This window comes from Triturus cristatus, chromosome 9 (genome assembly GCF_964204655.1).
Source record: "Triturus cristatus chromosome 9, aTriCri1.1, whole genome shotgun sequence".
Taxonomy (NCBI): Eukaryota; Metazoa; Chordata; class Amphibia; order Caudata; family Salamandridae; genus Triturus; species Triturus cristatus.
The window spans coordinates 1,026,984,354-1,026,998,550 of record NC_140592.1 but is presented as its reverse complement, the minus strand read 5'-3'; the positions used below and the strand labels follow the sequence as shown (position 1 = coordinate 1,026,998,550).

General features: G+C 44.6%; 1 protein-coding gene across 1 annotated transcript in view; it reads left to right on the top strand.

Annotated features, from left to right (window-relative positions):
• The window catches only part of LTBP2 (latent transforming growth factor beta binding protein 2), a 1,878,832-nt gene that overhangs the window by 1,548,079 nt on the left and 316,556 nt on the right, over positions 1 to 14,197 (top strand). The window contains exon 22 of the mRNA XM_085626762.1: positions 3,686 to 3,808. Coding sequence (XP_085482888.1) covers positions 3,686 to 3,808 — 123 coding nt within the window. The remainder of the gene's footprint in view (positions 1 to 3,685; positions 3,809 to 14,197) is intronic.

Here is a 14,197-nt window from a genome sequence, read left to right as displayed (position 1 = left end):
ACGTGTGAATTTTAAAATAGTTCTGGACGGATTGGTTGTGTAACCATCATCCCCTCCTTAGACACGATTAACGGTGTATAAAAATGTAATCTGTTGAGAGAGAAACAAGCATTGTATATGTCCTGATGAAGGTGGTAGTTTTATAATTTTCTACCACCGAAACGCGTTGACGCCTGAACTTCTTTATTGGGTTATATCCTGGAACAGCCTCATGTCTAATGCAACTACAAGCAAATAGACTGATGGTGTCTATATATGTGATTCCTGTTGGGAATAACCGTTTTTGGAGGAATTTAAGTGTTTCACAAATATTTCTTTGTCTTTCATGATGTTTTTAAATGTTTTTTAATTGTGAATGTATGTATTTTATCAGCGTCAAACTTCTTTATTGTTATTTCAAATTATTTTTAATAAACCCTGATTGTGTTATATATTTGAGTTTTTTATATTTGTGTGTTATATTGTTGGTTTTTGGGTTCAGATTGGTGTCTCTATTCAGGTGGATGCATTCATATGTGTGACATAACAGTGTATACTTGGTCACGAGTTTGGCTGATTGCATACTTGATCATAGGTAGATTTTTTACGTTTATCCAAGAGAGTTTTCTTTTAATACTTACCAGTGGTACCCTGTCTCTTGGCTAGTGGGGTCGCTCCCTGTTTTGTTTATACTTTATCTGCATGGAACACTTTGATCCTTGGGGACGCATGACGACTGAACAATGATAATGATCAGGGTGGTGAGGGAATATTGTGGGTCACGATGGTTCAGTGTGTAAGGTTTGACAGTGGACAGGGTTGATGGACACCATTTTGACCTGCTGGAACAATGGAATAGGAACCACTTTACTTTGCATGGAGCACTTTAGAACATGGAGCCGCATTGCTTTATTATGGATTATGATTAGGTGACGCGAAGATTAATGGGTCATGTTGGTCCACTGTGAACGGTAGATAGGTGACGGAGCTGTTGGTGTAGAAAATGAAGGGACTATTAACTAGTTACCTTTTCACTTTTGTAGTTATAATATTGTTTTAAGATATTTGTGAGGCAGATTTGGTGTAAAGGATATTAGGGGGCATGGTATGTGACACATTGAGATGATAAAACTAGGCAATGTAACACCATTTTAGCTTTTAGGGGAGACAAATACACATATACCCCTACACCCATTTTGTTTAGATGCAACATTTTTTATTCTGCTTTTTAATTTGCTTGCGGGCTGAGATGTAATGATTTTAATTAATCGAAAATCAATAACATTTGATTAATTAATTATCCCAATCTACCTCACTCTACCTCCACTGTACCCTAATCTTCCCCACTCTACCTCACTCTACCCCAATCAAATCTACCCCACTCCACCCTAATTTACCCCACTCCTCTCTATCCCTGTCTACCCCACACCAATCTACCACAAACTACCCCACTCCACTTTATCCCATACTGCCACACCCCATTCTACTCCACTGTACCCCACTTCACCCTAATCCACCCTACCCCAGTCCACTCTACCCATCTACCCCTCTCTACTTTACCCGAATCTACACCTCTCCAATCTACCCCAATATACTTCACTCCAATCTACTCCAATCTATCACACTCCAATCTACCCCACTCTACTACAGTCTACCCCAATGCAGTATAGCCCACTCTACTTCACCCCACTCTACCACAATATACCCCTCCCCAATCTACCCGACTACACCCTACCCCAATCTAGCTCCTCCACTCTAACCCAGTATCTCCTCCACTCTAACCCAATCCACTCCACTTCACTCTACCCCAATCTACTCCAGATCAATCTACCCCACTCAACCCCACTCCAATCTACCCTACTCCACTCTACTGGAATCTACCGCAGTCTACCACACCACACCCCACTCCACTCTACCCTAATCTACCACACCCCACTCTACCCCAATCTACCCCACTCTTGTCTACTCCACTCCACTTCACCACAATCTACCCCTATCTACTGCACTCTACCCCAGTCTACCCCCTCCAATCTACCCCACTCAACTCCACTCTGCCAAACTCCACTGCAATCTAGCCCACTCCAGTCTAACCAAATCTACCGCACTCAACTCTACCCCAATCTAGCCCGCTCCATTCTACTCCACTCCTGTCTACCTCAATCTACCCACTCCAATCCAATGAACCTCACTATACTGCAGTCCGCTCTATCCCAATCTATCCTACTCCAATCTACCCTGATCGATCCCACTCCAATCTACCCTACTCTACCCTGATTGATCCCACTCCAATGTACCCCACTCTACACCAATGCACCCTACTCCAATTTACCCCATTTTACCCCAATCTACCCTACTCCAATCACCCCACTCCACTGTACCCTGATCATACCTCATCCTAATCTACCCCACTCCACTCTACCCTAATCTACCCCACTCCAATCTACCCCAGTTCAATCTACCCCAATCCAATCTAACCCCACCTGGCCCACCCCACTCCACTAACTTTCATCCATGTTGCACAGCAGCCACACTGGTGTACACACTGCCAAAGCCACTATCTCTTGCATAGGCGAGATCTATTGGCTTTGCCAGTGCTTGTTCTTTTCATTTTAGACTGTGCGAGGTTTACACTTCACGAACCCTGCAACGTTTAAAAATAAAATAAGCGAAGTTTCGAGATGCCGAGCAAGGCAACTTCACGCACCACTATTCTAGAGTAGCTGAATCTTTTCTTCAAAAATGTTGTTTGAATGCTTGGGATATCTCAGTGAATTTATTTTGCTGCAAACCTTACTGCTCCCACTGGTATTATCAGGTTATGAATATTAACAAAGGTTCCATGATGGAGAACAAAAGATGACCTACTGTTAACACCAGATCTCCATTATGAGTAGCTTGAGTCAGTTCATGAACAGCCTCCTTGTATCACAAGTGGAGCCAACGGGGGTTGTCTGGTTGTGCTTCCTTCGGGGAGGCTGTCGAAGTGAACAAACAAGCCAACTGGCACTGCGTTGTATTCCAGAGGTGGAGTGCCCCTTTGCTGCCTTTCGGCCACAGAGCAGAGTTTCCTCTGGGAGTGGGTATGCCAGTGAAAGAACAGACCGACAGTGGCATCTGTGACTATGTGGCGCCATATGATAGGGTAGCATTCAACTGTACATTCTGTCTAAACTGAACAAGATGTGTGTGCTACTGGAAAACCAGAAAGAAGGCGCGGATGAAGCTGGGGACCCGGCCCCATAGAATCTCCACGAGCCTGACTGAAGAGAGTTACTTCTACCTGCTTAAAAGGTGTTTCGGAATTCCACATCTGTGCAGAAATAAATGCTCAAGGCCCGATTCCCAGTGTTCTCATAATTCGGCGAAATGTACGTGGGGAGCCGGACCGAAATTAGTTTTTAAAAAAACTGTGAATCGGTATGCAGGCCCTCTTTTACGAGTTCAAAACTCATAATGGATGAGTAAATCTGTACCCCGTAATTATCAATCCCGATGCTATTGCAAATTCCGGGTGCAAAATTACTTATGCAGAGGCTCCGTCACGTGTAGCCGGGCCCGCAGGATTTTAAGATGTAAGGAAGATGCCTATGGTGCAGAAATGTAGCAGTAAATCTATAACGTTTTCATGCCTCACAGTCCTGTCTTCTCTCCCCTCTTTCTCTCCATCCCCCTCACTTCCCATTGTTGGTTCCCCTTCTTTCCACAGATGTTGATGAGTGCTCAGATGAATCCAGTTGTACCGGGGGGCAGTGCCTGAATACGGAAGGATCTTACAGATGCATATGTGACAGTGGATTCCGGCACTCCGCAGAGACCCTTCATTGTGTAGGTGAGGACAGGTGCCCAACCATGCCTGAAGCCAAATGTTATTGCATCAGCCTGCCATGTATGTATGTATACAAACCCCCTCCTCCGAAACAGATTGGCTTACAGGTGCCATATATGTTAAGCTTGAACACACACAGTGTCAAACATACTGACATGCAAAAAATCAATGTTGCCATGTTTGAACACACACTGCTCACAAGCATACAGCGCACATACACCTCTGCCTTTCATACGTCCACTCACATAATAAAAACAAGTGTCTTATGTAGCACTTCAGACCAATATTTACTCTCTATGCACTGTAAATATAGATGTTACTATCACTTACCACCTACTTTATCCGTACTCAATTCACCAACTTTTGAAGGATGAAAGCTGGAGTTGGCCTTGCTAGGAATTATAGGTGTGACCTGCAGGTCACAGCAGATGCCAGTGGTGAGCATTTAATTCACTGAGTATTCTTGCATGCTCTCTATGGATGCCGATACACCAATACGCACTTGAAAACTCAGTGGTGAATGACTCCTGTGGGATACTGTCAGCAGGGCCTATTTTGAAAACAAAATATAGAATGTAGTGTTGGAGATGTTACAGAAAATTCAGACCTTTCATATATTGCAATTTTTGTGAAATAGGAAGAGAAAGATTCAGACTCCCTCTTGACTTTTGTGCAGCACTGGCACCAGTATTAGAAAAATAGATCCCTAAAACCTGGGAAATGTGGTAGCATTTACTTGTGGGCAGTGCTGGAGGTTGAAAAAATGTACTCTGCCAGCCCATAAATTGAAAGTCAAGGTGTGGCAGAGGAAAGGGGGTGGAGTCACAAGGGGCGGAGCTTGAAAAGCTGATTCTGACAGTCATTTTATACATTTTTAAAAAAAAATCTGCCTCAAAGAGATTGACAATAAGGACATTTGGGACAGTAAATCTGTTCTAGATTACTTAATTGAGTAATTGAATGTGCCTTTGCAAAGCACGTCGCATAACATGCAGATCACAGATTTGTTTTCTAAATAGATAGGTAAGTGTGCTACTGCTTTTGACACTGAGATAATTTTGTTACTTCCAGTTCATAAGTTGCAAGGCTTCTAATATAGCACAGTACTCTATTTACGAGCATCAAGGAGCTTCATGCAAACTGTACATCATGGTCCTTATTGTTTTTTTCTTAATTTGTTGATATTCCAAGATTGCAAAGAAGGGTTCCTTTGGGAAGTAATACAATCTTAATACAGACCGCAATCATTGTTTTATTTCCTCACTTTGTTTCTCCGCCCGTTCACTCTTAACATATAATATATACAAGTATGAATGATAACTGATTGCTACAAATAGGACACGTTACAATGCACGCGTTTACAACGCATGCCATTCCAACGCGGTCATTACAACGACCGCGTTGTTACGACACATACCATTACAATGCAAGTCATTACAATGACTTGCTGTGGGGGGAATGGAGTTTGGAATAGTATAATTTACTATTTCAACTCCAGTCTGTGCAACAGTAGGGAAGGTGTTGGATTTAAAATCTAACACCTTCTGCCTCCTGCAGCAAGTCGTTGTAACGACTTGCGTTGTAATGGTATGCGATGTAACAACGTGTTCATTGTAATGACCGCATTGTAATGGTATGTGTTGTATCGAATTCGTTGTAAAGGATGTTTACCGATTGCTACACCTTATAAGTTATAACCCTCATTTGTGTTATGTAACATTTTCTGTACATTGAGTTACAAATGTGAGGAATTTATTGTGCCTTTGTGTGTGATGTAAAGCGCTCTGACACCTTACACTAGGATGACTAGCACTACAAAAGATTAAATAAAATAGGTGCCATTTTCACCAATATTTGTATAATCGCTCATACAGACATATAAATATTGCATTCCATTGCTTTGGCGTCTACTTGTGAGGCTGCAGACAGTTGCCATCCAGCATTATGCACACACAAGAGGGTGGCTGATAACCCTTAAATCGGCCCTTTGTGTGTGCCAGGCTGGAAGTGTGACAGGAAACCCTCCTCTCCTCCTGCACGTTGCTGCTCTGAAGGAAGCAGACAATGTGCGGGTGCTGCTGAAAGTGTCCTGGGGTCACTTTTAAAGCGTCCTGGTGTCACTTTCAAAGCGACATGTCAGAGGGGAAATGCCCTTTACCATGCAGCCGGAATCACGCAGTGCCATTACATTGCAGGCACTATATTGAACGTGTTGTTACAGTGCGTTCCTTTAGCACTCAAGTCATTACAACGACTTGCTTTAGGGAATGCAGTGTTGACCTGGTATTGGATTTAAAGTCCAACACCTTCCCTACTGATACACTGACTGTCAGAGGAAGCATCTAGAACTTTAGCAGTAACTCCAAGAAAGAAAATTACTTGTTTCTTGATAATAACCCACTAACTCTCTTGGGGCCAGATGTACGACCAATTTTAGCATGCGCAAGCGGGTCTCTTATCTGTTTGCGCATGCTAAAATTGGTATGGCCATGTACTAACACAATTTTGTGAGTTGCAAATGAATTGCGAGTCGCAAAAAAGTGTTTAGAGACTCGCTATTTGGAAGGGGCGTTCCCTTCCAAATCGCAACTCTCTAACCCATGTACGAATGTTTTGCGACCGCAAATTGCCAGTTGAACAAGCAAAATAGCGTCTGCAATTGCCGGTTGTACGTGCAAAATAGCGTCTTGCAAATTGCGAGTCACAAAAGACTCGCAATTTGCGAGGCGCAATCTTGCGCGTCGTACATCTGGCACTTGATGTTTATTTATGATGACTGGAGTTTACCCGAGATAGCGTTCTAAGATTGGCGATTCCTACAAAGCTATAGAATAATGCTCTAGCAAGGATTAGCATTCATAGATTCACTTACTCTTCAAAATACTTCACATTACCACACTGGAAATCCATGCCAACGTTAATGTACATATTGGTATCTGCATCACTTTAGTATGTCATCTACATTTGTCCTTTTTCCTTCCTCGGCTAATGGGTAGATGGGTACTTATACCCCGACTCATGTTGCCAAATTCTTTCACCATCTCAAACGTGTAGAAGTCCAGCGAGAAGCACATGACTGTTCAAAGCTTTAAAGGCATTTTCCCCGTTGTAGAAAGGCAGTTAAACAGCAAGATCAACATTGCCCATTGGTCGTGTCCAAATCAGCTAAAAAAAAAGATGCAGGTAAATGGTAGGTGGTGCTGGCTCCATTGTCGGTTACCGTATGTATGTGATGTCACAGGAGCCATATAGCACCAACTGACACCATAATGACACTTCCCTTTTTTCTGCGCCCTTCGACATGTGAGATTTCTCACAGAAAAACCTTCTTTTGTGCAGTGCAAGGGATGTCTGTTCCCCAAAACCCGGCTTTAAGCCCTACCACTCCTTTCATGGACAGATGTCAATTTCAGATCATCATAAAGTTTGTCATTATTGTTTAGGGCCTAAGTATGACATTAAGTCATGCAATAAATGTGGCCTGATGCACACCAAAGCAATTAAGGAACAAGAGACAAAACTCTTATGAAACATGCATAATGATTGTTAGACCTGGTACCATTGGCGTGAGTCTCCCTTCCATTTTTTCTGATTGCCTCCTCTGTTTTTTATATGTTTTGCTGGTCTAGATGCTTTGGGCACCGTGCCACTGCTATTCAGTGCCACAGTGCAAGTGCTCCCTGTGTTAAATTGATGCTTTGATTAGTGACTCCATGATTGACTTATTTGGGTTACTGTCAGACCCTCATATCGTGCACCGCGTGTGCCCGGGGCTTGTAACTCAAATGCTGCTGGTGGGCTGCTGGTGGGCTTGCAGCAGCGATTGTGCTACCCACCGAAGCAGCCCGTAAAGTGTAACTCGGGCCTGCCACTGCAGAGCACCGTACGCAGTCTGGAACTGCAGTGTCAACTCGGCGAGTGTACCCACTCGACGGTCCTTGAACCTTCCCTTCTCTGCATATCAGTCACCCCTACGGTAGGCCTACGGGCAGGGTGCATTGTATGGAAAGGTAGGACATGCCCTAATGTGTGTGGCATGGCCTGATAGTGAATTACAACCTATTTTGTTTTTCACTATTGCAAGGCTACCTGTCCCCATAGGCCAGAACGGGCAGTTTGATTATAACATCTTATAATCCTAACTGACCCGGGGGACGAGGTAGAAACTCGAGTTTAGTATGCCTGAACTCAGAATGATAAAATGCATCTTTTAGTGAAGCTGGCTTTAACATTCTGTGTTTGAAAATACCATTTTTAGAAAGTAGTATTTTTTTGCCTAAACCATCCAGCCTGCCTCTGCTAGCTTGTGTATTGTATGTCTGGTTTTGTGAGTGACAGGGTCTGGGGGGCTCCAGGAGACAGGGGGAGTCAGCACTAGGCTGAATAGACCGATCTACCTGAGGAGTGGTGGGAGGAGTAGCGGTACAAAAGGGGGTGGTGATGGACGGAGCATCAGAACCAATCAAACACTCACACCCAGTCAACAGATCTGGGTTTGATCCATCACCGTTCTTTAGTCCACTCTGCCACCCCAGTTCAGACATGGCCATATGCAAATCAGTCTGACCCTGTGCCTCATGGGAACAGTCCAGCCCGAACTGCCAAGCCATGCCTTCCCTGGACCGGAAACAAGCTACCTAGGACCGGTTTCTGGCATTTCAGCCGTCTTCAGCCAGGCTTGCTTGAATCCAGTGGCAAAGTGAGCAAGGAGTGGTGGGAGGAGTAGCACCTGGGCCTGAATTGAGCTGTGCCTGCCTTCCACAATGCTGGCTCCACCTCCTGTGGTGCGTCTGATGACCCTAGCCTACTCTGACAAAGGAAGAAGTTGTGCACTGGCAGAATGCAACCCAAACTGGTTTGGACTGGGTACAAGACCATCTGCCTTCAGAGGACAAAGGATTTGCTAGTATAAATATTCGGGCCCAGACCCCAAGACTGTAGATCACTTCTGGGAACACAAGACGAACCTCTGCCGAGGAGAAGCACCGAAGGAAGCTGCAGGAGTTGTTCTGCCCCTCTGCCAGTGTTCTGCAGTGGGTTGGCCTGCAGTGGTGTCTTCATTGCCAAGGGGAGGAGAAGGAACCATTTAAAAGGAACTTAATCATCTTGCAGAATATTACTCCAAGGGCTTGAATCGAGCTTGCCTCCTGTCTGAAGTCTCAGGGCTACAAAAGACTTCACCCCTTTTGTTGGTGTGCTGTTGGAACTTGCTGTTTTAGTCGCTACAGAAGAACTCTGCAACTCCAAGAGCCAGCGAACGTCGCCGCCATCTGCATCGAAGTCGTGAGCGCTGCTCCGACTGGAATCGTAGACCGACGCCTGCTGCTGTGCCATATCGACTCCAAGACCGACATCTGCACGGAGCCGATCATCGACAAAGGTGACCAAGAATCCATCGACCTACCAACATCGTAAGGAACCGTGGTGCCGGCGCCGCCGCAAAGTCACCTCCTCTCCAGTCAGGACCGACGCCTTCCCTGCCTGCAAAAGCATCCAGGACAACGCATCGCTTTCCCCGAAGCAAGGAACGACACTGCAACGCGCCAATGACCTCGCATCTCTCAGATGCCGTGAGCTGTCTTTGTTTACTTTCTTCAGGTATTGTTCTGTGGGGGTCTAGTTCTGACTCCGAGCCCGACGTTGCGCACCCCGCAGCCGGGGCCGTACCTCGAGAACACTTTTGCTTTGTTGTTGTGATAACTCCCGTTGGGGTTATCTGTTGCTAGAGACTATTTGAATTGAAGAGCCTATTTTTTAATTACTTCTACCATCGTGAAATAGTACTCGTGATTACAGTATTGTGGATTTTTGTCATTTGTGGTCTTGTAATAATTCTATATAAAGAATACATATTTTTCATACATCCCGGTGTGGTGTCTGTTTGTAGTGTTTTCACTGTATTACTGTATGTGTTCACAAATGCTTAACACACTGCCTCTGAGATAAGCCTGTCTGCTTGTGCCAAGCTACCAAGGGGGTGAGCAGGGGTTATCCAGTAGTGTAATCCCCTTTCCCTGACTTTGACCCAAGGGTCCCTATTTGGACAAAGGTGCATACCATTGCCAACTAGAGACCCCGAGTTCTAACAATGATCACAGGGTCACGCTCATGGTCAGAATCAATGCTGCACTCTTCTTCTTCATCAAAATCCTGACAGGAGAAGAGTAAGAAGCATAGGGAGAAGAGAAGGTATGAAGACTCTTCCCCCAAGTGCTTCTCCCACTCGTGAGGTAGATCTCCTCAGCTTTCCCCACATCCAGTGGTGTCCTCCTCAGAACCAGCTGTGGTTTCATCATACCAGAGGAGACCCTATGGGCTCTGGCTCAAGCCCTTGGCCATACCTATCTTCTGTTCTGGTCACAGCTCCCCTGCTGGCTTTAGCCTGGGCATCTTTCCCTGCACCAATGACTGCACATTTTCAGGCTTACCCAGAATTTCCTGCCTCATGCGCTAATCTGGGCAAGTCGTACATGCTGTGATGGCATTGTTTCAGAACACAGTGGTTCTCTTGGATTCCCCTGATCTGTTTGGACTCTCAATTGGTTTCCCTTGATGCCAGTGGGCACCAGTACCATGCCACAAAGTATCGCTGCAATGCCGGCTGGAATTACCCCAGTGCCCAGTGCAGAGGATTCTTGCTCCCTCACCGCCTCCAGCGCCAATTCCTGCACAAGCTCCTCTTTAACACCCAACACCGCAATAAAGATAGAAACTAGTGCGTTTGAGAAGGAACGTGCAAAGTCTTTCGGTAGAGGTGGGGTATACAAAAAGTACCCAGTCTAGTCCTTCGCCAATTAAATACTACTGGCAAAACAATTGAGGATCTGTTCGTATCAGACTCCAATCCAAATGCCCCAGAATATTCCCCATAATGATGACAACAGTAGCAAGGCAGTCAACGTACTCCCTCCTGCTGATTCAGACACTGCTGATTTCTTGGCATTACAGAATGCAGTGGTTTGGAGACATCACTGGAAGTGGACTTGGAGTGTCCTTTGGGACCAGCACACCCAGAGATGGCCTCATTTAATATGGTTCCGAGAAAGGTGGCTGAAGTGCTGGAATGGCCACTTCCTATGGTGGAGGCCATGTCAACAGTTTTGACTGAGATTTTGCAGCCTGCTTCTGGGGCAGCCCAAGCACTTCCTCCGTTTAATGATGCTGTTATGGAGCCCATAAAACAGCCTGGCACAAGCCGACATCTGCTCCATCAGTTAACAAGCTTATCATGTGGCAATATAGGCCAGCGAGACCCGGACTTACTTACTACTCATCCTTCACCGAAGAGTCTAGTAGTGCATACATCTTCATTTACTAAACAGCCCCCAGAGTCATTTGACATGTCACCTCTCAACAGGGAATTAAAAAAGTTGGAAGTCATGGGAAAGGTTTTCTTAGCCAGGAGCCTGGTTTTAAGACTCACGAGTGCCACACATCTCCATGCTAGATAGACCCATGTGCTGTGGGAGTAGATAGCCGTGGTGCAAAATTTACCCAACCACCTGAAAGGTAATTTTGAAAATATGTTCTGACAACGTTTTTAAGTTTGCCAAAGAGTAATATATTAGATTATGTGTTCAGCAATAGTTATAGTCAAACTTCAGAATTACTTTGAATTGGAGCCCCAGTAAAGGCGATCGAGCATGTTAATATCCAAATTTACACATTGTGACACAATGCACAAATCAATGTCTCAAAGAACAAAGAAAACATATTTTTTTCTGTTCATATTTGTGGTACATATGAATATTTAACTGAAAGTCATGTCATGCAAACTTGCAATTGTATTAGTGAAGACGATGGCAGTGTTTCAGTACTGAGATTTGTCTACTTTCAAAAGTCACTATACCTTCCAATGTTTGATATCTATTTATAACAAAGACATATAGTAAATACGTTTCATTAAAGTTGAAGTCCTGATCAAATAATTTAGGTGAAAGAGTATAGTAGTAAGCGGAGAGGGGAGTGAATAAACGTACATTTCTAATTCCATACGTGAGGGCAGCTAATTTCGACATTAAAGTCGACTTTTGGTATGAGAGAGAGTCATACATACCAGTGTTCAGTTATCTATTTAAAATATAAAATGTATGCTTTAGTATCAATTAAAGTTATTTAAGACAGTTTTAAGTAAGTTAACAATTCAGAGAAATCTAGAGGTAATGGTTACTCACATGCCGCGATTGAGTGTCCACGGTGTGTGTGTCTGCATCTACAGTGGCTTCATCTTTATCTAGTCGGAGTACCGCCATTGAAATTAACAAGGTTAAAACTATTAGCCCATTTAAATTGGTCACCATCTAAGGTAGTCAACTTCGCATACCTGATAGATAGTAACTGGTGTCATAATGAGCAAACGTCTTGCCATGTTTTACAGTTAGTTACTTTCCTGTGAGAAATGTGAATCAAACGAATAACAGGTTGCTTGAGCTTGTTATCATATTGCTAGTTAATACATTCTCACATGCATCTGACTCAAACTTACTAATTGAAAGGCTTTAAACAACAGACTTGTCAAATATGAGCTCAATACAGCCACCATCTTGTGTAGGTATTGGAATGTCTCCTAGCGAAATTAGTGTTAATTAGTATCTTTTATGTGAAAAACCTAAATGACGTATCTTGAAATGTTAAATATATTATTTTTAATTGGACAAGGCACAACAGTTTTAACCCTGGCTCATAGTTTGAGTACATTTTGGGCAAATCACAATGAATGTCAATCTACATTTTATAAGCGTTGACGTTTAGACCCCTACATGTTATTCTCTGGGGTCTTCATTGGAACTAGTTGGTAACTCCTACAACAATAGCTAAGGACCATTTGGTTATTTCCACATTGTGCAAAATCCTCTCCTCAGTTCTATGAAGTTATGCAGCTCATTTTTGGGCGGCCTGACCCTTCTGGAGCCCCTTTGGGCCCAAGGGGTCCAGAGGGCCCACACTGGATTCCCACCAACAGTTACGCCCTCTGCACCAGGCTGGCATCCTGGATCTGGTGCTGACTTTGGGCATGTGCTGCCAGCAAGACCAAGAGCTCCTGTGCCTGCTCACGTGCACCTATCGACGACGCCATCCCCATCGTCCTCGACTCTGGGTTCCATCGCCATCCAAAATCATGCCTTCTGGGTTGGAGCCAGGGCCTTTTGTCTATGACAGGCCTGGTACAAGGATTGAATGGGAGGAATCCAGTGACCCTCATGAATATCGCCACCCACTGGATGATACCGTGGACACCTGGTATGAAGATCTGGTGGATGCCAGTGGCTCAGAAACCTCAGTTGACACTGGCTATGGAGAAGGGGGGCTCTTTCACTACGGTGGTGCGTAGGGCGGCTGAGGTCTTGGACCTTCAGTTGCCCTCAGTAGCAGTCAAGACTAATGTCTTGATGGAGGTGCTTCAACTGGAGACTGCCCCTTCAGGAACCCTTGCTCCCCTTCAATGAAGCCCTCACCAATGTCCTCCTTGGTGCCTTATCCAAGCCCTGCACATGGGCACCTGTGCAGAGGACAATTGCCCACCGCCATCAGCCCTCTCCAGGGGACCCCAGTATCCTCAGCCTGCAATCCAGTCTGGAGAGCTTGGTGGTCCAGGCCTCCACTTCCCGAATCAACCTGGGCGCATTCCCTTTCACTCCACCAGATAGAGAATTTCAGAGGCTGGATACCTTTGGTAAGAGAAGGTTGTCTTTCGCCAGTTTAGCACTGCGGTTGGTGAACACCGCATGCCTCTTGGGCCGTTATTCCCACACGATCTGGGACTCTGATTGCAATTGCTGCAATAGACCAGATCATTTTGAAAACAGTGGTCCTTGACAAAGGTAGGATGGGAAAAAAAATGAATATAGAATGAAATCAGTCCTATATTGCTACTGACCAGCCGGATAGTAAGATGTAATCAACAACAATTATGAAGATCAAGCGAAACACAGATAAAGTGAGACACACAGTCCTGTATCCAAAAACATGAAGGTGAACAAATTGGAAACGACAAAAACAAACAATCAGGCAAGGAACAGGGCTTGTTTGTAAATCTGAAGTGTTAAACAAGCGCAATAGTAGACACAACAGTTATACATTACATACAAATAAGTTTGTGTGCACGGTGTCAAACAAGTCAACGACGTTTCGATCCCTTTTACGATGATAATGGGATCATCATCAGGACGAAAACAGATAGATGCCTGAAGGACATACAACCTATACAACTTCACACAAATTCAGGGGCAAAAAGGTTGGAGAGAACAAGAAGAAAGAAACATGAATTTAGAATGTGGTAATGCATAGGGAAGCCTCCCTTTAAAGCAAAGTACAGACGGCGCTGTGAAGAGTGCACATATCTTGTAGCATAACCGGTGAAGGAAGTGATCGTGATGGGTCGCCCTCAACTAA